The 25,638-nt window shown below is 46.5% G+C and overlaps 1 protein-coding gene across 1 annotated transcript in view; it reads right to left on the reverse strand.

Moving 5' to 3' along the window:
* The window catches only part of RPGR (retinitis pigmentosa GTPase regulator), a 76,783-nt gene extending 51,403 nt beyond the window's left edge, over positions 1-25,380 (reverse strand). The window contains exons 1-4 of the mRNA XM_063445063.1: positions 25,252-25,380; positions 14,131-14,256; positions 8,076-8,168; positions 2,589-2,651 (exon numbers count right to left, since the gene is read on the reverse strand). Coding sequence (XP_063301133.1) covers positions 2,589-2,651; positions 8,076-8,168; positions 14,131-14,256; positions 25,252-25,285 — 316 coding nt within the window. The 5' untranslated portion in view covers positions 25,286-25,380. The remainder of the gene's footprint in view (positions 1-2,588; positions 2,652-8,075; positions 8,169-14,130; positions 14,257-25,251) is intronic.
* Between the last annotated feature and the right edge of the window lie 258 nt (positions 25,381-25,638).

A 25,638-nucleotide genomic window follows, 5' to 3' on the forward strand; every position in this document is an offset into this window, starting at 1 on the left:
CAAGAACAGGTAACCATATTTCCCAAACCCTAATTTGGCATTCACAATACGAGTGTAAAGGAGATGTATCAAGATGTAGATACCTAAATATAGAATATAGTGTGTGCCATTTAGGAGTAGGAGAACCTAAGTGCTTCAGTCCGGAGTATCAACCTCGTACAATTTGGTTGACTCTCAGGAATGGAGATCCTCAGGGGACCCTAATTAACAAGACGGTGTTAGAATCCGTACATTCTTCGGGTGTTCTGCTATTTGATGCATGTAAGGCGATATCAAGTGGTAGAAAGACGTGGAATGTATGTGGGGATCTTAGATGGGAGAGGACGTATGGGTCTAATGATAAATATATTTGTCCCAGTAGTAAAAATAAATATGTGAGTCCTAGATGCCCAAATAGAGATTATAACTTTTGCCCATATTGGTCTTGTGTGGGGTGGGCAACTTGGGGACAGACAGTAGACAAGGACATGATAGTGACTAAGTTGCCTACCAGCCCATATTGTAAGTCTATGGAATGCAACCCAGTCCATATACTTATAAATAACCCCGACAAGTTCTTAGACAAGTATGGTAATTTATTTGGGTTTCAAATATATGGGACGGGTTTAGATCCTGGGACAGTATTGTTTATAGGGATAGAGACTGATACGGTATCCTCCCAAACTCATCAAGTATACCATTCCTTTTATGAAGAGATGAGCATAGATAATAAGATCCCCCATAATGCTAAAAACCTGTTCATCGATTTAGCCGAAAGTATTGCCGGTAGTCTTAATGTTACCAACTGCTATGTGTGTGGAGGTACTAACATGGGAGACCAATGGCCTTGGGAAGCAAAGGAGGTAATGTCCGGTTCTGAGGCAGTTGACCAATTAATATCTACACAAGCCGATTATCATATGAGTGTTAGAGGTAAATCTGAGTGGAGATTAAAGACCTCCATCATAGGTTATGTTTGCATAGCAAGGAAAGGAATGATGTATAATACTTCTGTAGGAGAATTAACTTGTCTAGGGCAAAAAGCTTATGATGATGATACAAAGAATACAACTTGGTGGTCGGCTTCAAATGTCTCAGAACCATCTAACCCGTTTGCTAGATACGCCAATTTAAAGGATGTGTGGTTTGATCTATCCATCACATCTACCTGGAGAGCCCCAGCAAATTTGTACTGGATCTGTGGTAAGAAAGCCTATTCGGAGTTGCCACAGGACTGGGAAGGGGCATGTGTGTTGGGTATGCTAAAACCATCCTTCTTCTTGTTACCTATTGAAACAGGTGAGACTTTAGGTGTTAAAGTGTATGATGTGAATCATAGGAAGAAAAGGGGACCCATAGAGATAGGCGCCTGGGAAGATAATGAATGGCCTCCCCAGCGTATTATAGATTATTATGGGCCAGCCACGTGGGCAGAAGATGGCACCTTTGGTTATAGAACCCCTATTTATATGCTCAACCGTATTATACGATTACAGGCGGTGGTTGAGATTATTACTAACGAGACATCACAAGCGCTCAATCTTCTAGCGAAGCATAATACCAGGATGAGGACAGCAGTCTACCAAAATAGATTAGCCTTGGATTACCTTTTGGCAGTAGAGGGAGGTGTATGTGGGAAGTTTAACCTGAGCAATTGCTGTCTTCAAATAGATGACGAAGGGCAAGCAATAGCTGAGCTTACTAGCCATATGGTTAAACTAGCGCATGTGCCTACTCAGGTATGGAAAGGGTACAATCCAAGTAGTTGGTTTGGTAGCTGGTATGAGTGGTTTGGAGGGCTTAAGGCAGTGGTAGGTGGAGTCTTACTGATTTTAATGTTGTGTCTACTCCTGCCGTGTCTTATACCCTTAGTAGTTAGATCTGTGCAAAGCCTGATAGAAAATATAGCAGAGAGGAAGGCTGCTGCACAGATAATGGCAATTTATAAATATGAGGCTCTAGATCAGGGAGAACCAATGCAGGAAGATGAGTGTTGAAGATTCACATCATAAGATAAGTCTGGTCTGGTTCAAGGTGACTTGCGGTGTATGCAAACTAAGGTTAAGTGATGCCTCAAGTAATTGTGAAATATCAAGAGGCATCAAAGGGGGGAATGTGGTGGAATCTCGGTAAAAATAAATTTAGTAGGCCGAGATTACCACGTGGCATGTGTACGTGCATATGCTGACGTATCGATCAGTTGGTTGCACGAGGCAAGATACGATCAGTAGTGTACGGAGCATGTGCAAGAATACAGGATATAGTATTCCCCTCCTCCATTGTGCTGGACAAGCCATGCAGTCAAGAAGGAAGTTAATTCTTATTTGTGTTGATTGGTTAAGAGAATGTGCGGGTGGAGCTTAATATGGGAGGAGTTATGTGCCTATATAGGGAGCCTGCACTATTGTCCGGGGCTCAGAACTTGCTGTATTTTGGTGACGTTAGTCCCTCTGAGTCCCGATCGGTGATCCAATAAAGAATCTCTTCCTTCCTGAAGAAACCTGTGTCCATCTCTCTGTGCTTCGCTTCCGTCAGTTTCTCCGGTATCAGTAGCAGTTACAAAAGGTTAGTTGCAATTTGATTTTATGGGTTAAATAAAATATTTCTACCTGTAGATACCAATGTGTGATGTCTTCCGCAAGCAGCAAATTCCACTTTTTCGGTTTTCAGAGCTGTAGAGGAATGTAATGAAATAATAAATTGTGAGTCGATTTTTAAAGAGATCTTTGTGTAAAAGTTATGATGTTGCTAAAAATTTTATTTAATTTTAAAAGGCATATATACACTTGCACACACAGAATTCGGTGGAGATGGCCACACCCAAAGATCTTGACAGGTTTAAACCTAAAGAGAATCCATCAACCTCTCTGGAAATTAAACCACTGAATAAAACATTAAAAAAGACACCTACAACTTGTCTTAAAGTGTTAAAATTTGTGCTAGAAATAGATGAACTGGAAGAGCTCTTAAACTCCACTATAGTCGTAATTTATCTATTTTGGCCAAAATGTTTCCATTCAGATTTAAAATTTCCTACATTGGGAGTTTAGTTTAACCCCCCGCCCCCCTCCCCCCCAAAAAAAAACAAAAAAAAACAAAACACATGATCTTTGCCATAAGAGTTAATTTATTTTTTGTTTGCAAATAATTCTGGTAACTAGTGGTTCAACATTGGTTCATGTGTACTTTCCTATTGACATAGTAATAAAAATGCTCTATTTTGAACATAGTAGCTTGGGCTGCACTCACCTGAACATGCATTCATTATAGGATCTGCTGGGGCATGTAATTATATATATATATATATATATATATATATAAAAACATATATAATACCTTGCACTCAAGCTGTCCTTCAATCCTTGCAAAAAAACGGGTGTATTACCAGGGCTCAAGATATCCAAATTCAAATAGAATGGCTGCACTCACGGATATTGTCCAGTTAAAATATAACTTTTAATGGAATCACATAAAAATCGACGTTTCAGTCCAACCTGTGGACTTTCATCAGGATATGTTATCATTAAAAACATTGCTGTTTATATAGGCATACAATAATAGTAATAAATCAATTAAACATGTGTAACTCACCCCAGGTGCTGTTCGTGCATTGCCGGCGTCCTGTCCGACCGTGAGCCACACACATTTAATTGGTAGTTTACATCACCTTGGAGATGGGATTTGATTATGGCACGTTCCTATGACAACGCCGGTAACGTGGCGTGATGGCGTCACGTTGGGGGCGGGTACACAGGCGCACATGCGCACACGGTCGGACAGGACGCCGGCAATGCACGAACAGCACCTGGGGTGAGTTACACATGTTTAATTGATTTATTACTATTATTGTATGCCTATATAAACAGCAATGTTTTTAATGATAACATATCCTGATGAAAGTCCACAGGTTGGACTGAAACGTCGATTTTTATGTGATTCCATTAAAAGTTATATTTTAACTGGACAATATCCGTGAGTGCAGCCATTCTATTTGAATTTATATATATATATATATATATATATATATATATATATATATATATATACACACACACACAACATACAAAATACACAATCCAGCGCACTCGCTTATTCACTAAAGAAAGATTTCAAGGGGCCCGGTCAGCGCTGCGGCCGTGTAATAGCGCGACCGGGAACCTTTAAAAAAAAAAAATTGCGGCTGCACCGCAAGTGCTGCTGGGAAAAAGTGGTGGGCGGTCACTTCCTCCCAGCTTACTCCGTGCGGGGTGAGAGACAGCCGAGGAGAGGCATCCGCTCCCATCATCCCCAGCCACCCTCCTGCAACGAAAAGGTAAGGAAGAGAAGGGTGGCTGATAAATAAGGTGTGTGCGTATATGTATGTCTCTCTGTGTGTGTATGTCAGTATATATGTATGTCTGTGTGTGTGTATATATATATATCAGTATGTATGTGTCTGTCAGTATGTATATCTGTGTGTATATACACACACACAAAATATACATACATACATACATACATACATAACAGGGTGCTACTGGGACCAAAATACAAAATATACAAGCCAGTGCACTCGCTTATCAACTAAACAGTGATTTCAAATACTAAAAAGTACTATTTAAAAACACCTCGCCTAGATAAAAAAATAATAGGGGGTTGGTTACATCACATGATCACACATTGCATAAGCCTGTCAACTGCATCAACCAAACAGTGATTTCAAATCCCAAATAGCACTACTTAAAAACACCTCACCTAGGTAAAAAAAAATAATGAGGGTTTGGTTACATTATATGATCATAAATTGCATAAGCCTGCCAACTGCATCAAAGCACCCCATTCTTGGCAGGTCCTACACTACCGCCTAATTTCCTACTCTTATGAGATTAATCCACTTACTTGGGAAATGCTTCCTTACTGGGACTCTCTGCAAGTCAAGGCTAAATAGGATCCTGGAACGAGACACCTGTGACTATTTAGTATTTGAAATCACTGTTTAGTTGATAAGCGAGTGCACTGGCGTGTGTATTTTATATATATATATATATGTGTGTGTATGTCAGTATGCATGTATGTCTGTGTGTGTGTGTGTGTGTGTATGTATCTGTGTAAATATATCTCTATATGTATGTGTGTGTATGTCAGTATGTATTTATGTCTGTATGTGTGTGTGTCAGTATGTGAGTATGTATGTGCGTCAGTGTGTGTGTGTGTGTGTGTGTGTGTGTGTATCTGTATCTCCTTATGCATGTGTATGTGTCTGTGTGTGTGTCTCTGTTTTAGTATGTGTGTGTCAGTATGCCTGTATGTGTGTCTGTTTCACTATTTGTGTCTGTTAGTATGTGTATATCTTTCTGTGTGTGTGTGTCTGTGTCCTTTTGTGTCTGTGTGTGTGTGTGTGTGTGTGTGTGTATTCCTGTGGGCAGGCACCTGGGGGCCCAGACCTTGAGCTGTGTTAGGGGCCCCACAATTTCTGATGATGGCCCTGCCCAGCAGCACCCTATAATGTATACATGTTCAGGTGAGTACAGCCCTCTTAGTTTCATTGATATATTTGGGAGTCCAGGCCAACTTGGTCCTTGGTTTTGCACCCCTCCCTGTCACATGTGCCTCATTCCAGGATCCTTTTTAGCCTTGTACTGCAGAGAGTCTCACGAGGAAGTAGTTCCCAAGTAAGTGGATTACTCTCATAAGACCAAGCATCATGCTGCTATAGTAGGACCTGCCAAGTATGGGGTACAGGCTTATGCAATATATGATCATATAATGTAACTTAACCCCCAATATTTTTTGCCTAGGTGAGGTGTTTTTAAATAAAACTATTACAATCCGTGAGATTTGAAATCATTGTTTAAAACAGATGGATGAAATCACAGCTGATCAGCATCATTAACAAGAAGACAATGCTCGAAGCACATGGAAAACTCATAATTCAGGTTTACAAGATTTAGTGAAAAAAGTTCTCTGCTCTCTGAATGCCAAAACTGAACTTTTGCTTTAATCCCTTGTTTCAGACTAAAGGGGTACAGGACAGGAAACTGACCAGCAGTTTTATAAGCTCAGTGCAGAGATAACTCAATATGTATGAGTGCCTGGAGTCAGGAACAGAGGCAGCAGACTGGAGGAGAGTGTTTGAGCCTAGAGTTTGTAATCCCTCACCTCTGAGTTACAGAACATCTGAGGGCAGCATATGATCGCCAGAATGCTTGTTTTTTTTTGTTTTTTGTTTTATTTAGCTGCAGCCTCCTAGCAGCAATTGGAGTTTGAGGAACATTTCGAACTTCTCAGGGCAATATTTCCAACAGTGAAAGAAAACATTAAGCCATAATAAATATATGGCCAATCACGCTGTGGTCATAAATCAAGGCACTCTATTCTTACACAGCAACTTCATCAGAGGTACGAGGTAACACTGGTCCCCTTCCCAGCCAGAAGGGCCGAAAAAAAAAAAAAAATATATATATATATATATATATATACACACACACACACACACACACACACTGGAAATGCTGAAACAAAACATTCTATTCAGCTGCTTTCTAGCCGAGGCTGCTGCTCCTCCCCCCAATACGGGTGAGCGCAGCCAACCCAATGCTTTCCCATAAGAAAGCATTGGGGACTACTAAGCATGCTCAGCACTCACCACCATGAGCCAAACAGCATCTCCTGATGAAGATGTATCATCTTAATGCATCTCTATGAGAAGCACTGTGTGTACTCATGTATAGCGTGAAGACCTTCAAAGATTGCAGGACCGCAATAGGAAGTGCCTGAAAGACCTAAAGCCTGCAGGGACAGTCTCTTTTGCTTCAGAACCTATACATTATAGGGTTACACCAAACAGTGTTCTAAGAAAACATTGTTTTTTGTCAGAATATACCTTACTATACTGGCCCAATTATACACCAATAAATAAAATGAAGAAATAAATAAAATAGAATATGGCTAAAAAGTTCACCCTGCAGCCTGAGCCTCTTTTCCCGAAATCACTACTCGTCAGAGGCGGCTGATGTCAGGGAAGGCGGCTGAAGGGAGCACATGAGTGGCATAGTGAGGTCACCATCGACAATCTGGCCACAGCCCACACAGCACATCAGACACCAAATTTGTAAATATTTTTTTATTCACATTAGTCTCTTGTAATGCTGCCAGAGATGGTGTTACACAGCGTAACACAGTGGCGTCACTACCAAAGTCCAAGGGTCACAGCTGTCAGTGGGGTCAGTCACGCCAATGGGCCAGACCATGGTGCGGCATAACTTTGCAGTTGCTGGGTGACTGACAGGAGGGGAGCAAACAGCACAGTGCTCCCCTCCTGCTGGTCTCTGTATGTAGAGTGGTCAAGAGGACTGTGGTCTAACAGATGGCACTCACTAAGAGAGAGCACTTCCTGTCAGACAGAGTACCGCAGTGAGCAGGTTCAGGAGGAGAGAGGCTGGGGAGGGAATAAAACCCACGGAGTTGCTGGGGGGGAAGGGAATGACACCCATGGAATTGATGGGGGGGGGGGGGTGAATGAGACATGGAGGGGCAAGGGCAATTTTTACATCTAGTGGTTTCTAGTTACGCCTCTGTTTTAACACTGCAAATATAGACTTCAAGTAGCATGGCCACTTCAAATCAGTAAACCAGTCATGGTGCTTGAAGTAAGCCCTTGAGGCTGTAGTGGTTCTGGTGCCTAGCATGTCCCTTTAATTCAGTCCCTCTCCCACTAATGATACTGTGAATGTGACTGAATTATTGGCAGTAGCTGCTGCCATGGAGTGTAACTCTCAACATTCTCATGTAGACTGGTTAGGAATGCCTCAATGCAGTGCTACTGACGCCATGCAGTAAATTATATCTAGGTTCATGGGCAGGGACCTCTACCTTTTGTATTGGTCTGTTTACACTGTATTTTTTCCCAATGTGTTGGTGCTTTATAAATGCCAGTAATAAATACATACATAAATAAATAAATATGAAAACATGATCTCCTGCCCATTGAAATATATAGGTCCATGAGTTTACCACACATCTGGTCTAGGAGTCATGCAGTTTTACAAAAATACCCATACTTTCTTAAATCGGGTCCATACAAATCATTGCTTCAGTAAACACAATGGAAAACTGACCTTTGACACATGTTGGTTTGTTGATTGTATTTACAGATCCTAAACCCAGCTGTCCCCATTCATTGCTGCCAAAGACATAGAGTTTTCCGTTTCCTGTTAAATGGAAAAAGTTTAATTCTGAAAAATGTTCTATTTTCAAACAAAAAAAAACAAAACATTTGCCCAGTAAATTAATTTCTCAAGTACAAATTATTTCTATCAAAACCAATTTGAGTACAATTCATCGATACATACACATTGCTGACCTGACAGCATTTGCTTAAACATTTACCCAGCAAAGGGAGAAAATAAAAACAAAAATGTGCCCCTCACTCTGTGTTCATTTAGCAGACTACCTCCCATTTTTCTATCCCAATCCTTTATTATCCATTCTACACCTACTCAAGCTGCCCACATTTCATGTAGAAACCTCCGTTCTACTGACACCTCAAATGCTAGTTTCCATGGTCTCATGGCTACAGTCTTCCCTTCCAGTCTTCTCTATCACTAAATGTTGCCCTTTCCTCTCTTAACAATGCACCATCTTCATCACTCAATGTACTTTTCTCTTCAACAAAACCTACTGTCCTCCCCACTGTCCCCCACCCTTGAGCGGCGGGTGGGGGGGTGGGGGCCCTAAATGAATCCCCCTCCCCCCCCCCCCATCAAGGTGACTAGGGGTCCTAAGCCCCTAGTCCCCCCCCCCCCAAATCAAACTATCCCCTACCTACCCCCCTCACCCTAAAAAATAGTGAGGGGGGAAATAACTAAACAAAAATTAAACTTACCATTTGACGTCTTCTTTTTTCTAAAATCTTAATTTTTCAGCCCCCAAAAAGGCCAAATAAAAAGCCATCATACCCGTCGAACTTAAAATAAAATAAAAAAACTGAGCGCAAAAAAAAACAAACCCTGACATTAAAAATCCATAATCCATCTTCACCCTTGGAGGGCACGCCACATACTGAGCTCCGCAGGGCGGGTCAAGGCTTATAAAGCCTTGCCCTGCCCTGCAATTAGGCTTAGAACACTCTGATTGATTGGCTTAAACCAATCAGAGTGTTCTTAGCCTAATTGCAGGGCGGGGCAAGGCTTTATAAGCCTTCCCCCACCCTGCGGAGCTCAGTCTGCGCGGAGCCCTCCATGGGTGAAGATGGATTATTTTTTTGCGCTCGGGTTTTTTTCTTTTTCGTCATGTTTTTTTTTTTATGTTCGACTGGTATGATGTTTTTTTATTTCGCGTTTTTGGGGGCTGAAAAATTAAGATTTTAGAAAAATGAAGATTTTAGAAAAATGAAGATTTTAGAAAAATGAAGATTTTAGAAAAATGAAGATTTTAGAAAAATGAAGATTTTAGAAAAAAGAAGACGTTGAATGGCAAGTTTAATTTTACTTTATAGGTTAGTTATTTTATTCCCCCCTCACTATTTTTTAGGGTGAAGGGGGTTGGTAGGGGCCTTTTTATTTGGGGGGTGACTAGGGGACCCCTAGTATTGACCCCCATAGAGCGAGAGGGGGACCTGGGAGGCTTATGAAGTGGTGGGGAGCACTGCTCCCTGCCGCTTCTATCTCTACATATTACAAGGAGGGAGCTGCGTGCCGGTAGCTCCCTCCTTGTAACAAACTGAATGAACAAACGAACACTGATATTCGGTGTTAGTTTGTTCTTCTGATTTTGCTATTCTTTCATTCATTCGTCTGTCTGATGAATGAATGAATAGATGAAATTCCCGTTCGCATGTCCAGGTGTTTCACTGGGCATGTGCGGGAATCTCAGTGCTATCTAGTGTGGGCAAATGACGTGTCCCACAGGGACTTCACCTACCCACACAAAGATGGCGGCGCGCTGAATATAGATTGGGGCAGAAAATAAAGATTAAAAAAGAGGTAATATGGGGGCTTAGGGGCATTTGGATGTAGTGGAGGTGGGAGGGGGGTTAAAAATAATAATAAAAAAAAAAAAACGGGATTCGGCATGACAGTGTCGCTTTCATTTCTCCACCCATCCCCTCCTCCCTACAGTGTTAACTGTTTTTGCTTTTTTTTTTTTTAAACCTATCACCTCTTGTGTTGAGCAAATCCTGCATTCTCTCCTACACTCCCTCCTTCTGGTTATTCTACCCTATTTATCTGGTATTTTCAATAATTTTTAAATCCTGCACTACCAACTAATTTCTGACCAATCTTCCTTCTCTATTTTTCCAACCTCTTGGAGCGTGTTGTCTACAAATACCTTCAAACAGTCATGATATCCTGACCATCCAATCTGACTTTTGGCCTGACCCCTCAACTGAAACAGCTCGTTTCTGTTCATAATTTCCTTGCCATATCTCAGCTCCCTTATATCCTGATTCTTGATCTCTACTCTGGTGTTTGATACAGTTGATTATTCCGCCCTTCTATCTAGTACAACAAACCTTGGTACTTTTCATGCATTAGCTGCAATAAGCCTGGGTACGTTGCTGGCTTACAATTGTGAAAAATAAAGTGACGTGCACAAACAACAATGCACCCTAATAGACACATACTGAATTAACCAAAGAGAAAATGGTCATCCTGTAGCAAATGCTAGAATATGCCTCTTACTAGTTCCCTTTTAAACACAACTACACAGGGGCGGACTGACAACTCACAGGGCCCTCGGGCAATAGGAGACCAAGGGCCCCCTTCTGGTGCAAAGTTTTTTTTCCCCTGTGTTTGCTGGTGACATCACAAGCAGCATCCCCCACATTTGTTTTCAGTCATACAAGTCCATACAAGTAGCCTGCAAACGTTTGTAGGCGACTTGTGGGGTTCAGTGTGTTGTGTACAATTTTTTGCCTTTTACCTATTGTACTGCACTGCAGAATATGTTTGTGCTATATAGATGGTTGTAATTATGGTGTGTGTGTGTGAGTGTGTGTGAGTGTGTAAGGAGGCTGTATGCAGTATTGCAATAGTAGGAATGCTGCTTGTGATAACTGTAGGGAGGCTTTGTGTAGGGAGGCTGCATGTTTGTTGTTTTCCATGTGTGGGGATGCTGCTTGTGGGATTGTGTGCATACAGTGAGGCTTCTGGTGATTTAAGTGAGACTGTTTGCAGTGCAGTATGTGAGTTGAGACAGCTGGTTGTGTTGCAGTGTGTGTGGTAGGGGCTGTAGTAGGCGTCTGGGGTTTACTAGGGCTGTAATGTGTGTTTGTATGGATAATAGATATTAAAGGGACTCTCCAGTGCCAAGAAAGCAAATTTCCTGGCAATGCAGGCCCCCTCTCCCTCCCACCCCCCATCCCATGTTGCTGAAGGGGTTAAAACCCCTTCAGTGACTTACCTGTATCCAGCGCCGATGTCCCTCGGCTCCTGGTCAGGATCTGCCCACGCGGCCGGGGAGACCTAATGCGCATGCGCGGCATTGCCGCGCACGCACATTAGACCTCCCCATAGGAAAGCATTGAATGCTTTCAAATGGGGATTTCAGCAACGCTGGAGGTCCTCACATAGCGTGAGGACGTCCAGCTATGTTATAGCACACTTTTCGTGTTCTATGAACACGGAAGTGTCCTCTAGTGGCTGAGGACTTAACTCTTCAAGGTAAATATTGCAGATTATGAAAACTGCAATAATTACACTTGCAGGGTTAAGGGTAGTGGGAGTTGGCAACCAGACCACTCCAATGGGCAAAAGTCTGGGTGTCTGGAGTGTCCCTTTAAGGCTGTGTGTGTGGATAGTAGCTGCAGTGTGTGCGTGTGGGGATATGGGCTCTAGTAGGTGCAATGGGGCATAGGGACCGTAGTAGGTGCATGGGGAGATAGTGCCTGTAGAGAATTGAAGAGTGATAGGTGGTATAATGGGTGCAGGAAGGTATAGGGGCTGTAGTGGGTGCAGTGAGGGCTGTAATGGGTGTAGGGATGGATAGGGGTTGAGATGGGTAAACGGGGCATTAGGGCTGAGGTGGGTGATGGGGGAGATGGGTGCTGAGGTGGGCATGGGGCCCAGGTGGGACCTAAGGGAGATGGGTGCTGAGGTGGAGCGGGACATGGGGCTGAGGTGGGTGCTGAGGTGGAGGGTGGCATTGGAGATGAAGTGGGTGCTGGGGTAGATGGGGGCAGAGGTGAGTGAAGGTGGAGGGGGATGGGTGCTGAGGTAGAGGGGGGCATGGGAGATGAAATTAGGTGAGTGAAGCAGGAGATGGGTGCTGAAGTGGGTGGAGGGAGGCATGGGGCTAAGGGAGGTGGGTGCTGAGTTGGAGAGGGGCATGGGGCTGAAGTGGGTGCTGAGGTGGAGGGGGCATGGGAGATGAAGTGGGTGCTGAGGTGGGTCGAGGGGGGCATGGGAGATGAAGTGGGCACTGATGTGAGTTAAGGGGGAGATGGGTTCTGAGGTGGAGGCGGCATGGAAGATGAGGTGGGTACTGAGGTGGGTGGAGGGGCCATGGGGGCTGAGGTGGAGGGGGCATGGGAGATGAAGTGGGTGCTGAGGTGGGTGGAGGGGGCATGGGAGATGAAGTGGATGCTGAGGTGGGTGGAGGGGGCATGGGGCTGAGGTGGAGTGGCATGAGATATGAAGTGGGTGCTGAGGTGGGTGGAGGGGGCATGGAAGATGAAGTGGGTGCTAAGGCGGGTGGAGGGGGCATGGAAGATGAAGTGGGTGCTGAGGTGGGTGGAGGGGGCATGGGAGATGAAGTGGGTGCTGAGGTGGGTGGAGGGGGCACGGGGCTGAGGTGGAGGGGGCATGGGAGATGAAGTGGGTGCTGAGGTTGGTGGAGGGGGTATGGGGCTGAGGTGGAGGGGGCATGGGAGATGAAGTGGGTGCTGAGGTGGGTGGAGGGGGCATGGGGCTGAGATGGAGGGGGCATTGGAGATGAAGTGGGTGCTGAGGTGGGTGGAGGGGGCATGGGGCTGAGGTGGAGGGGGCATGGGAGATAATGTGGGTTCTGAGGTGGGTGGAGGGGGCATGGGGCTGAGGTGGAGGGGGCATGGGAGATGAGGTGGGTACTGAGGTGGGTGGAGGGGGCATGGGAGATGAAGTGGGTGCTGAGGTGGGTGGAGGGGGCATGGAAGATGAAGTGGGTGCTGAGGTGGGTGGAGGGGGCATGGAAGATGAAGTGGCTGCTGAGGTGGGTGGAGGGGGCATGGGAGATGAAGTGGGTGCTGAGGTGGGTGGAGGGGGCATGGGGCTGAAGGAGATGGGTGCTGAGGTGGAGATGGTTGATTTACATACCTGCTGACTCTGCCAGGCTGCTCACTCAGTATATTCTGCAGGAGGAGAGGAGAGGAGGAGGCAGGAAGTGATGTCACTTTCCCTCTCCTGGGCTCCGCCTCCTCCACTCACACGGAGCTCCGCGCAGAGAGGATGGAGGAGACCTGGCAAGAGCAGGATTGCTGCCAGGTCTCAGTAGGTGAGGGGGAACACATATCATGTTAAATTGTGCCTCTCTGGCTGGGGAGATCTCTGAACTCCCTAGCCAGAAAGAGTATGACTGTTAAGGCAGCCGGGCCCCTGACTGCCTCGGGCCCTCGGTCCATGACCGATCTGCCCGAGTGGTCAGTCCGCCCCTGCAACTACATGAGCATGGATAGAAAAATGTTAAAAATTAAGTTTGGCACCAACAAGCATCCTGAAAGTCTGGAACGTGATTTGTTTCTGTAAAGTAATGGCAAGATGATGTAGCTTCTTACTAGAGTTTTATAACACTAATTGGGAATATAGCAAATGTAAAATTAGTTTCATGTTTACATGGTGATTAAAATAAGTAATAATTCTAAGCAATTGGTGCAACAATGTGTAAACACTGAACCAAACAGGATTTTCAATGAGTTGGTTGGATATTGCTAAAAAGCAGCAGTCATTTGAAAGTCAGTAGGTCAAAACGTCAACCAATAAAAGAATACACAAAGCATTACTTTTTTACATTATATATATATATATATATATATATAACATATAAAACACACATTTGTGTGTCTTGTCTGAACAACAGTGATGTAGAAACACCTGAAGCAAAGCCTAAATCACCAATACTGATATTGTTTTTTTATATCTAATTGTATCAATGACTAAGGCAGGATTGAGAAGATACAAATAATGCTTACGTACTTACCTGTTACCAATGCTGTATGTTCATCTCCACAAGCAATATATGCAGGGTTATCATTTTTTAACAAAAATGTGCTTGGAGCGTTATCTGCAAATTTGCTCTTTCCAAATGTAAATAAAGCCCCAGAATCTAACGGAAAAAAACAAACAAAAAACTTAACATTCACATTTATAACATGGCAGCACTATTTTACATTAACATTTTAATATTAAATCATTCAAAACCAAGCAAATCTAAGATGGTTAATCAACTAAAGTGAGAATTGCACTGCAGTTTTAAAGTGAGATTTTAGAATGTTGACCAAAATAACACTTTATGTAAACATAATTTCCGTGAGCCATTGTAGTGGTTAGGCGTCAGGAGTGCCACCCCAATATAAGTAGTCAAACTATTTGCTAATGGTTTGACAACCTTCCTGGGATCTGCATCTTTTTTGAGAACCGCAAGCTCTCTGCATTGAGGTAAGCCCGTCAGTGCTTAGCTGACACTCTCGGCCAGAAAACTGGCCTTACGCGACAGGGTTTAGCTCAGGCCGCCCACCGGCCGCGGAGACCTAATCAGCATGCGCGGCAATGCCGCGCATGCGCATTACGTCTCCCCATAGGAAACATTGAAAACGAATTTCAATGCTTTCCTATGGGAATTTAAGCGACGCTGGAGGTCCTCACACAGCGTGAGGACGTCCAGCGATGCTCTAGCACAGGTTTCCTGTGCTATGGACCAGGAAGTGACCTCTAGTGGCTGTCTAATACACAGCCACTAGAGGTGGAGTTAACCCTGCAAGGTAATTATTGCAGTTTATAAAAAACTGCAATAATTACACTTGCAGGGTTAGGAGTAGTGGGAGTTGGCACCCATACCACTCCAATGAGCAGAAGTGGTCTGGGTGCCTGGAGTGTCCCTTTAAGCATCCCTTAGCACTATAGGAGAAGTTAGAACCTTTAATACCAGAGAAGCTCTGAAGCCTCTAGTTTAGTATGTGTGTTTAGGGTGGAAATATGTGTATGCCAATAATCTAACCTGCACTTAAAATTACAAATAGGTGTGTTGTCTTTATTCAATTCAAATGATCAATTATTGAATGCCCAATTCATTATTTTACCATTTAGGTGCACATTCTCTGCATAGGAATAATGTAGTAGATGCATTTGTGTAATGAGTTGGATGTGAACATTGCTTTGTGTACATGCACATTCCCTATCACATCTTTGTTTTTTTTGTTTTTAATTTCTTTATTTTTGCAGTGCTCAAAGCAGGCATGAGGTGCCCCGAAAGCAGCCCTCAGGAATTTTCCTCGCTAAACATGCGGGACAAGAGATTAACAGGCAAATTTTTATATTATATTCAGCTTAGGTTCGACTTTTAAGAGTAGGTTAATACTGTAATAAGGCTTGGTCAGTGTTTAAGCTAGACCAGGCATAGGCAACCTTCGGCACTCCAGATGTTTTGGACTACACCTCCCATAATGCTTTTCCAGCATTATGGGGGATGTAGTCCACAACATCTGTGTTAAGAAATTACCCTTTTTGAGGGGCGTGGTTTGGCCGTGAACAGAGATGGCCGCGTAAGGGACGAGCTCCGACCCACATAGCTAAAAAAGCAGGCTTACTCATCAGCACGGCACGAAAATGGGGCGCACTAAACGCCCTGACGGCTCCCAAACACCCAGGCATCCAGCGACTGCCGCACAAACGGGTCCCATGGATGGGTACCTGGCCCCGGCACCCGCTGAGTACCACGAGGCTGCGAGCACAAACATGGCCGACTCCCCGGCCGGCTCACCAATACCGGAGACGGCTGCACCCACGCTGGCAGAGATCAGTGCAGACATAAAGGCAATTAAAGCCCTGGCAGCAGCAATGGTCACCAAAACGGACATGCAGACCCTCTCTGATAATCTACATGCGGCGATCCGCACGGAGGTAAACTCACTTAAGGCTGAAATCTCCACACAGGCCTCCAGGATACAGGCAGCTGAAGTTTCAGTGCAGGCTGTTGGGGAGAGGGTTGAGGCTTCAAATCTGGCTATACACAGGCAAGGCAATATTCTTCTGCACCTGAGACGCCAAACTGAAGATCTTGATAACAGGGGCCGCAGATCAAACATTAGGGTCCGCGGCCTACCAGAATCAGAAGGGGCGGAGGTAGTAGAAGCAACGCTACAGACGCTGTTCCGCGACATATTGGGCTCAGAAGCGCCAGACTCCATAACGTTTGACAGGGCACATAGGGCTAACAGAGCACGCACGTCTGATAACACACCGAGAGACATTGTATGTTGCCTACACTCCTACAAGCTGAAAGAGAAAATAATGAACAAAGCCCGCGCAAGGCCAACTTGGCGTTTCAATGGCGCAGAAGTTGCCCTTTATCAAGACCTGTCTCCCCTCACGCTTGAGGCCCGTAGGGCCCTGAGACCCATCACAGCGCTACTCAGAGATAGGGGGATCCCATACAAATGGGGTTTCCCCTTTATGCTATTGGCCAGACACCATGACGACTGGTTCCCGCTACGCTGGCCGGAGGAGGTGCCCAGGTTCTTACAGCGCCTCAACCTTCCGCCTACGGAGGTCACCGACTGGATCCTGGGGCCTATGGACCAGAGGCAGGGAATTCACACCCCGAACCTGCAGCGACGGAGACGAGACGTCACACCTAGGCGCCCGCAGGCCCGCAGGCAACTGATACCCACGGACCCGGAGGAATAAAGTTCTGCTCCCCACCTATACCCACCAGGCAAGGAAGACCGACCATGACACACCAACATACCACGGCCTGCTGACAACCACAGATGCCAACGCCATCCCGCGTACAGCAGACGTCAGATAAGTACTGTTCACGCATACACATGTATGGGGCCTTACACATGACCGGGTGTTGCAACACTTTCCTAATACGCCCTTGGGTAAGGGAGGCTACCCCAGGTTGATTGGGGAGGGGGGCCTGATGGGGGGGGACGCACCACTTGGCCAGCCCGTGGGTTGAGGTATTTGCAAGGAATATCCCACATATGTACGTAGAACACAAACTATGTCGCTATACGGGTCTGTTGACATGCTGTAAACACATGCACATATATGGAGACTTACGCATGACAGGGTGTTGCCACGCATTCCTAGCATGCCCCTGGGGAAGGGAGGCTACCCGGAGTTGCTTGGGGAGGGGGGCCTGATGGGGATGGGGATGGGACGCACCGCCTAGCTTGCCCGTGAGTTGGGACCCTTGCAAGGAATGCCCCACTTATGCACGCGGAACACGAACTGTGTCGCTATTTAAGACTGTTGGTTACTCACGGGACGCTTGAGCACTTGATATACTGTGGTTTTTCTGATGCTACAAAAGTGATTTGGTCTGGTCATATTAATAACTTACAACTACCTAAAGCAATATCTGAGGGATAGATGGAGGGAGGTGGGGAACGAATGGGAGATGTATATGTGTATGTAGATCTTATTTCGTTGATACTGATGTACCAGGCTATAATGGGTGGGATAGCTTTATGGGTGGGAGAATGGCAGGGATGCTGCTGAGCTCTAGGGCTACGGAGGAGAAAGGGGACACATAGAGGGTTTACCTGGGACTACACCTGTGACCACACCAGTAGCACTAGATTTCTGGAGTTGGGGGGGGCGGGTGGGTCGGGCTGGGTGGGGGGCGGCCGGTTTCTGAGTGGTACTGAGGAGTGATGTTATATGTTTGATATGTCGCATTGTCAGTTCCTTGCACTGTACGATAGGTACAAATTGAGACGCTCACCCTCTGCGGACAAACACGCACGTACCCATGCCGCCTGGCACCTCCCCCTCCTCCCCCGCAGACGGCCGGCTCCATTTCCTGTCCCCGGAATAGGGGACCCGGGACGGAGCCCGCTGTGGGGTGGGGGGGGGGGACCCAGACCGCACTCCCCGCGCGGCCGACCCGGCCAGACACGACCCACGATCCGAACTAACTTACGACAGCAATGGGCTACCCGCCCCGACATAGTGTAGGACCAGCAGCCACTCACAGCGTATATCCCTACAGTTGTTAACCCATACCCCCATATTACGTGACCGTACTAATCGATATTTTTACTATACTAGCCATTGAATTCAAATTGGGAATAAGTGGGACACGGACACCCCTCTGAGAGTTCACACACTACTACACCACTAGACACTGAGCCTTTACTGCTGACTGGACAGTGGCACTAGACTTCTTCGGCCTCACCACCACCCCGACTTACACCTGTGTAGACCACATTACTGGGGGACCCAACACCGCGGCTGCCCTAGCTTGCTAGGGATCGGTACGGTCTTGTAATCCACCCAGCTACACAGGACTCCCTCGTACTGAGGGGATAATTTTAATTCTTATTGACATCACACCACTGAGCACTCACACCAGGGGCCTCCTGGGACGGGCTGAACTGGGCGTGGGCCGGGCCGCCCCCAACTTGTGGGACTTGTAACTCTCGAAGGTTCTGCCTTCCCTCTTTTCTAACTGCACTTGTATTCCTTTTCCCCATCCATCCCATCCCCCCCTCCCTCCCCCACCGGCAGTTGGCGTGCGCGAGGGCCACTGGACCCAGAACACCTGAACACGACTACGGAAACACCAGCGACTTCGCCCGCACTCACTCCATGGCGTACACAGCAGCACCTCTACATGTCCTCACGCAGAACTGCCGAGGCCTTAACTCACCTGAGAAACGCACACACCTCCTAAGAGAACTTCATCGCAAACGGATCTCGGTAGCCATGCTACAAGAAACGCATCTCAAATCCTCAGATACCCATAGACTGAAAGACAGAGGTTACCCAATCAACTACCACAGCACTCACCCCGAAGCCCGCAAGGTAGGAGTTGCGATATTGTTGGCCGCTAATCTTGCCTTCACCTTGCTGGACCAGAAGACAGACCCCAACGGTAGGTTCCTCTTTATCAAAGGCACGATTACAGGGAGGACATACACCTTTGCCTCTATTTATGCGCCAAACGCAAAACAGGCGATGTTCTTGTGCAAAACATTCCGCCAACTGGCAATATTCACGGAAGGCTCGCTCATCATAGGGGGGGATTTTAACGCACCGCTTGATCCGTTGCTGGACTCCTCGACAGGACACAGTAGTATCCCACAAACCGCGATCAGGGCCATAAAGAAGACCATGCGGGACTCGAGATTGGTGGATGCGTGGCGGACCATTCATCCAACAACCCGAGATTATACGCACTACTCAGCCATCCATAGGAGATACTCTCGCATCGATTATGTTCTTATACAACAGGAAGGCCTACAACACCTACAATCGGCAACAATCGCGCCAACACCGTGGTCGGACCACAGTGCAGTGTCCGTGAAGCTGGACGCCCCGCTGTTCAGGCCCACCAAGACGGAATGGAGGCTAAATGAGTCGCTCCTGTCGGACCCAGGAGTGCTGGCTGCCCTGACAGAACATCTCACCAACTACTTCAGGGAAAACGACACGGAAGAGGTGTCAAAAGTGACGCTATGGGAGGCGCACAAGAGTGTACTTCGAGGTCACCTCATCAGGATTGCTTCTCGTAAAAAAAGGGAATCGCAGCGACGTATGTTGGAGCTCACCGACCAGATCTCCCGCCTGGAAGCACAACACAAGCGATCACAACGCGAAGAGCACTATCGCTCGCTTTTGGATGCTCGCCGACAACTGGCGGACCTGGTTGCCAGCAAACACCATAGGGTGACACAACGATCCAAGGCCTTCTTCTACATCCATGATAACAAGGGTGGGAGACTCCTGGCCCGCATGATCCGACCCCAACAAGCGAGAGCGCAAGTACATGAACTCCGGAAGACTGATGGCACGCTTACACAATTCCCAGAAGCAATTGCCACTGAATTCTGTAACTATTACCGACAATTATACAATTCCACACCGTCACTCCCCGACGCCCACGGAGCGGACCTACGAGACGCAACATGGCGTTACCTACAAGGTTTCCAACCTGACGCTCTAACACCAGAAGAAGCGGAACTACTGGAGGCCCCGATCACCACGGAGGAGGTGCAAGCGGCGATTAAGGCAGCGAAGAAAGGGAAAGCCCCGGGACCGGACGGACTCTCGGCGGGATACTACAAGTCATTCAGAGACATTCTCACGCCACATCTAATGGCAGCCCTCAATCGAATCCAGCAGGGAGACACATTCCATCAGGAGACGTTGGCAGCCACCATCACGGTAATCCCTAAACCTGGCAAAAACCCCGAAAACTGCAGTAGTTACCGGCCGATCTCGCTTCTCAACGCGGATGTGAAGCTCTTCACCAAGATCATTGCCACCAGACTACAACAATATGTACCACGCTTAATACACCCGGATCAAACGGGTTTTGTCCCGGGACGGGAAGCCAGAGATTGCACGCTCCGGGCGTTTTCCATACAAGCATTAGCCATTAGGGAGAAACCAGGCCTACTAATGCTCTCAACAGATGCCGAAAAGGCTTTTGACCGGGTAAACTGGAGCTTCATGATGGCGACGCTACGAAAAGTGGGACTGGGAAGAGGGATGATGGCCTGGATAGAAGCGCTATATACAGACCCCTGCGCTAGAGTAAGGGTGAATGGTGCGCTCACGGACACCTTCACCATCCACAATGGCACGCGAGGGTTGCCCATTATCGCCACTCCTGTTTGCCATCTCGCTGGAACCGTTCTTGGATAGGGGGAGGCATACACCAGAGATCAGAGGGTTTAGGCATGGGACCCAGGAACATAAGGTAGCTGCATACGCAGACGACATGCTCTTCTTCGTGAACGATCCAGCTAATTCCCTGCCGGCCTTGATGCGAGAATTCGATATGTATGGCCAGTTATCGGGGCTGAAGCTCAATTTAACTAAATGCGAAATATTAAACGTCTCGACCCCGACGAACGTAGGAGAGTGAATCCAACGTGAATACCCCCTCCATTGGTGCCAGGACCAGATGCGATACCTAGGAATCTGGATACCCAGGAACCCGAAAGAAATGTATGCCAAGAATTACATCCCCCTCTTGCGCACAATTCTAAACGACCTCAAGAGCTGGAACTACGACCACATCTCCTGGCAGGGACGTATATCGGTAATAAAGATGAACATTCTCCCACGACTACTTTACTATTTTCACACCATTCCCTGGCATATCCCGCCGGGATTCTTTACATCTCTTAAGTCGGCGGTGATACAATACGTCTGGAAAGGAGAAAGGGCTCGACTTAGCTTTGACAAGCTTTGCCTACCCAAGAATTGGGGGGGCCTGGCGTTACCAGATATCCGCAAATACTTCCATGCCACGGTACTGCAGCGGATCAGGGACTGGCATGTGGCATCTGATAACAAACTGTGGGTAGCATTGAATAGAGGAGGCATAAACAAAGCCCTCCACAGACTCACATGGCATACCTCGGCGGACGTAATGTCAAAGCTGGGCGCTGAATCACCCGTCACTCAAACGTTAAAGACATGGTCTCACCTGAGACGAAACCAACATATCTCCCCACAGCCGAGCCCCCTGATACCGATCACTCACAATTCGGAAATAGGCGGAGGACTTCATCGTTCCTCCTGGCCAACAGAGGGACATGGAGACTTTGTTCCGATATTCGAGGTCCTCAGTAATGCGGGAATACGGAACCTTCGGGAATGGAGTGGAATATCACAACCGACACTAATGCACAGATTCCATTACGAGCAACTACGACATTTTTATTACAACCTCCCCAACAGGGTAGCGTTACATAGAGAACAAACGTGGTTTGAACGCTCCTGCATGACCGGCTCAGCTGCCGATGGCAGTGTCTCGGTCATCTACCAACAACTAATAACGGGAGACCGCTCACGGAACACGGCGTTCAAGAGAAGATGGGAAGAGCTGACGGATAGGACGTTTACTGACACACAATGGGAACAGATATTGATTTTGCAACACAAGAGCTCAATTAGTACCAACTACCAGGAGGTCAACTTCAAGCTACTCTCCCACTGGTACAGGAGTGCCATCTGGTGGGACTGCGCAAAGATTAAGCCGTTCTGGGAGGACATACAACGGGAAATGACAATCATCCTAGGAGACCTACCTGACTTCACCATAGAAATGGCCCTACTCCATCACACGGAAAGCTCAATTGCCCAATACAAGAGATCGATAATCCGACACCTACTAAATGCGGCCAAAGCATCCATACCCGCTAAATGGAAACAAACACAACCACCGACTGTGACAGACTGGCTTCAGAGGGTAGAGGACATACACACGGCCGAGGCGCGATATGCAGAACTGCTCGGAAGGAGCACCAAACATGTCGAAGCCTGGACCCCGTGGTATGTATACCTCTCAAGACCAGGAGCAGGAGGACCATAAAGCGCACTATTTTACACGGTCCAGGAGTGCCCGGGCGTGCGCTGACGTATGGTGCCACCTATAAACCCAACCCTCCTCCCCCCCCCCCCCCTCTCTCTCTTTCTCTTTTCCACAATGTACAAGGTTTCTACTCAAACCCACGCGATCTATCTCTGGGACACAGTGGCGGCGGCTCGGACCGGACCGGGGAGGCCGGACCGGGGGTACCCGACTGTGAGGATGCGCGAGCCATAGGCGAAACATGCAGTAGATTCCAGGGAGGCGTCCCAGTGCCATCACCAAACGCTGACTAAAGGGACAGCTAGGGAACTGACCGTACTGAGCAATGACCCCACAGTATGACGTACTAGACCGACGAGATAATGGGAATATAACATACGCCCTACGACACTCCAAGGCACCTCATCAGGCGACTGACTGACGGACTACTGAAATAGACGGACACACCCAAATTACTTCTGTAGCACGGGTGACTACTAGAATTTCTATCCTTAGGAGACCCCAGATTAAGATGCGAATTTGGGGGTGGCGCCCTTAGTGGTGCATTGTATGTGCTTGGAACTCACAATCTCGCCTGCTACACAACGCACTTAGCTCAACAACAAATGCCTACATGTCCTCGACACCACTCCCAATTGGGGATGCGCAGGGCCTCTCAGCCATACATGCCACATCTAACCATGTTTGTGACTGTAGCTATTACCTACTCTCTTGGCTATTAGGATTATATGTCGGGTCACTTGGAAGGACCGCGGAACGGGGGCTCCGAGATGTCCCCTTGCTTAACTTTACTTGATTGGCTATTGATGATTACTGGAACTGCTTTAGCTCTTAACGATGCATCTATCTATATTCGTTCAATTGTTTAGTTTGCTCAAATTGCCTACGTTTTATTGATTGATTAACAGCCATATGACGCTTGCTGAATGTTAGACGATCTGGAGACAATAATGCTTATTTTTGATGTTTATTTACGAACTGACCTACCGTATATACACTGTTGTGGTGTATGATCATTTGTGTTTCTGTACCCACCTGTTCGTCATAATAAAAAAATTTATAAAAAAAAGAAATTACCCTTTTTATTCGTTATTTCTTCATTTTCCATTCGGTAGATGGAACTACCGAACAAAGACCACCCCTGGCTCATTTAACTTCAAAGCCTGCTTCAATTAAACCCTCTACGTGTGCGGCCAGCGTTCGTACTACCGAACGCCACGTGGCTGAGAAAACCGCTGGACGCGCTTCTGCAAAGGAAAGCCTATATCTCTTCTCCCTCCCTCTCCACATTTCCTAAAGAGAAACTATAGTGCTAGGAAAACAAAGTTGTTTTTCTAGCGCAATAGTGACCTACAATGCACCCCTCCTTCGCGCCCCCCTTACCCTTGGCACTGGAAGGGATAAAAACCCTTCTGACACTTAGCGGAATCCAGCGCTGATGTCCATCGGCACTGGGTCAGGCTCTGCCTCCACTCCACCGACATCAGCTGGCACGGGGGACCTTAAGCGCATGCGCAGCAAGAGCCACACTCGCATTAGGACTCCCCCCCCATAGGAAATCATTGCACAATGCTTTCCTAAGGAGTTTTAGCGGGTGCAGGATGTTCTCAAGCAGAGCGTGAACATTTCCAGCATCAGTTAGGCGGCCAAAAAGTAGACAGCCACTAGAGGTGGAGTTAACCCAGCAACGTATATATTGTAATTCATCAATAACTGCAATAACTACAATCACAGGGCTAAGTGAATTGGGACAGTGCACCCAGACCACTTTAATGAGCTCCCTCCCCAGCTCAAAGCAACATGCACTCTGAGGTGAGAACAGTCTAATCAAATGCTCCTCTATGAGTGGAAAGAGTGATGCGGCGCAATGTCAGATAGATTGTGGAAACAAGCGAGGAGAACCTCAGTATGGAAATCTGACGGGTATGCTTTCTGACAGAAAACCTGGTTCTGAATTCAAGGTATTTTTTATATTGCAGGGTTTGAGGCTTTAAAAATGGGGGTGGACGAAAATATATGTACCCATTACCACATTATACCTTAATGCTACAAAAGGGTTAGACATCTTTTTAAAAAAAGTTACTTTTTATCGACTGCTTAAAAAAAAAAAAAAAAAAAGTGCCTGACACTTCTATGAATACTGTTTAAATAACACAGCTGAACAGAAATCACTGCACTGTTGTCTTGCTGCTGCCCACAATAAAATTGTAGTAGAGGCAGCGAATACTTACATTGTTGTCATACCCCAAATCTCAGTCTCCCTCAGAAACCATAACATAAATGTTCCCCTGGACAGATTAATAAACAATGGAGATTTATCGTGGTGCTTTATCGATAATTTTATAATTTCTGACGTACGAGACAAACTACACTAGACTGCAAGGTCAGCTGAGCAGGGTCCTCACCAGCCTATTGCTCCTGTAACATTTTGTAATATAATCATTTAATGTTAAATTTCACCTCTTTTATAACATTGTAATGCGCTGCGGAATAAGTTGGCGCTTTATAAAACGCCAATAATAATAATAATAATAATAAAATGACTCTGAATTTCAAGGCAGTAGTAAGGTAGGCATTCCACAGAAGAGCCGTGTATGTTATACAATGTGTCAGTCAGTGGGTGTAATAAATTGCAATATGCCTTGAATGGTGATTCTGGTATCTATGGCAATGTATGTGTGTGGGGCTGGACACTGCTTAATAATCCGGTTAATATATAAATATATAGCCATACAAACCATATCGGCTCCTGAGGCTACTCACCCGGTATGAGATCTTGGTCCTCCTCGGCAGCCATTATTCTCCTCCTTTGACGCGGTATACAGTGGGATTGTGTCCTGGCCAGGTAATATGGAGCCAGTGACAGACCGCTGCATTACAGCCTGCCTGGCAGAGATCTGGGACCGGAAGTAAACAAACTGCCAGGCTATGGCAACGGGGGCGGGAGCCGACGAACGCCGGCAGGTATGAGCGTGTGCAGAGGGAGACATCCAGCGGCCGGAGGACTGTACTGCAGCACGCTTGGAGGCGAGTGAAAAGGAAGCACCAACTGGTGTATTCTGTGAACGATTAACTTGTGCAGTAATTGACAGAGCTAGTTAACTTTATGTAGACCACAAAATGTAGATCTTGAAAAATAGGTAAACCCAA

This window comes from Pelobates fuscus, chromosome 1 (genome assembly GCF_036172605.1).
Source record: "Pelobates fuscus isolate aPelFus1 chromosome 1, aPelFus1.pri, whole genome shotgun sequence".
In the NCBI taxonomy this organism is placed as follows: domain Eukaryota; kingdom Metazoa; phylum Chordata; class Amphibia; order Anura; family Pelobatidae; genus Pelobates; species Pelobates fuscus.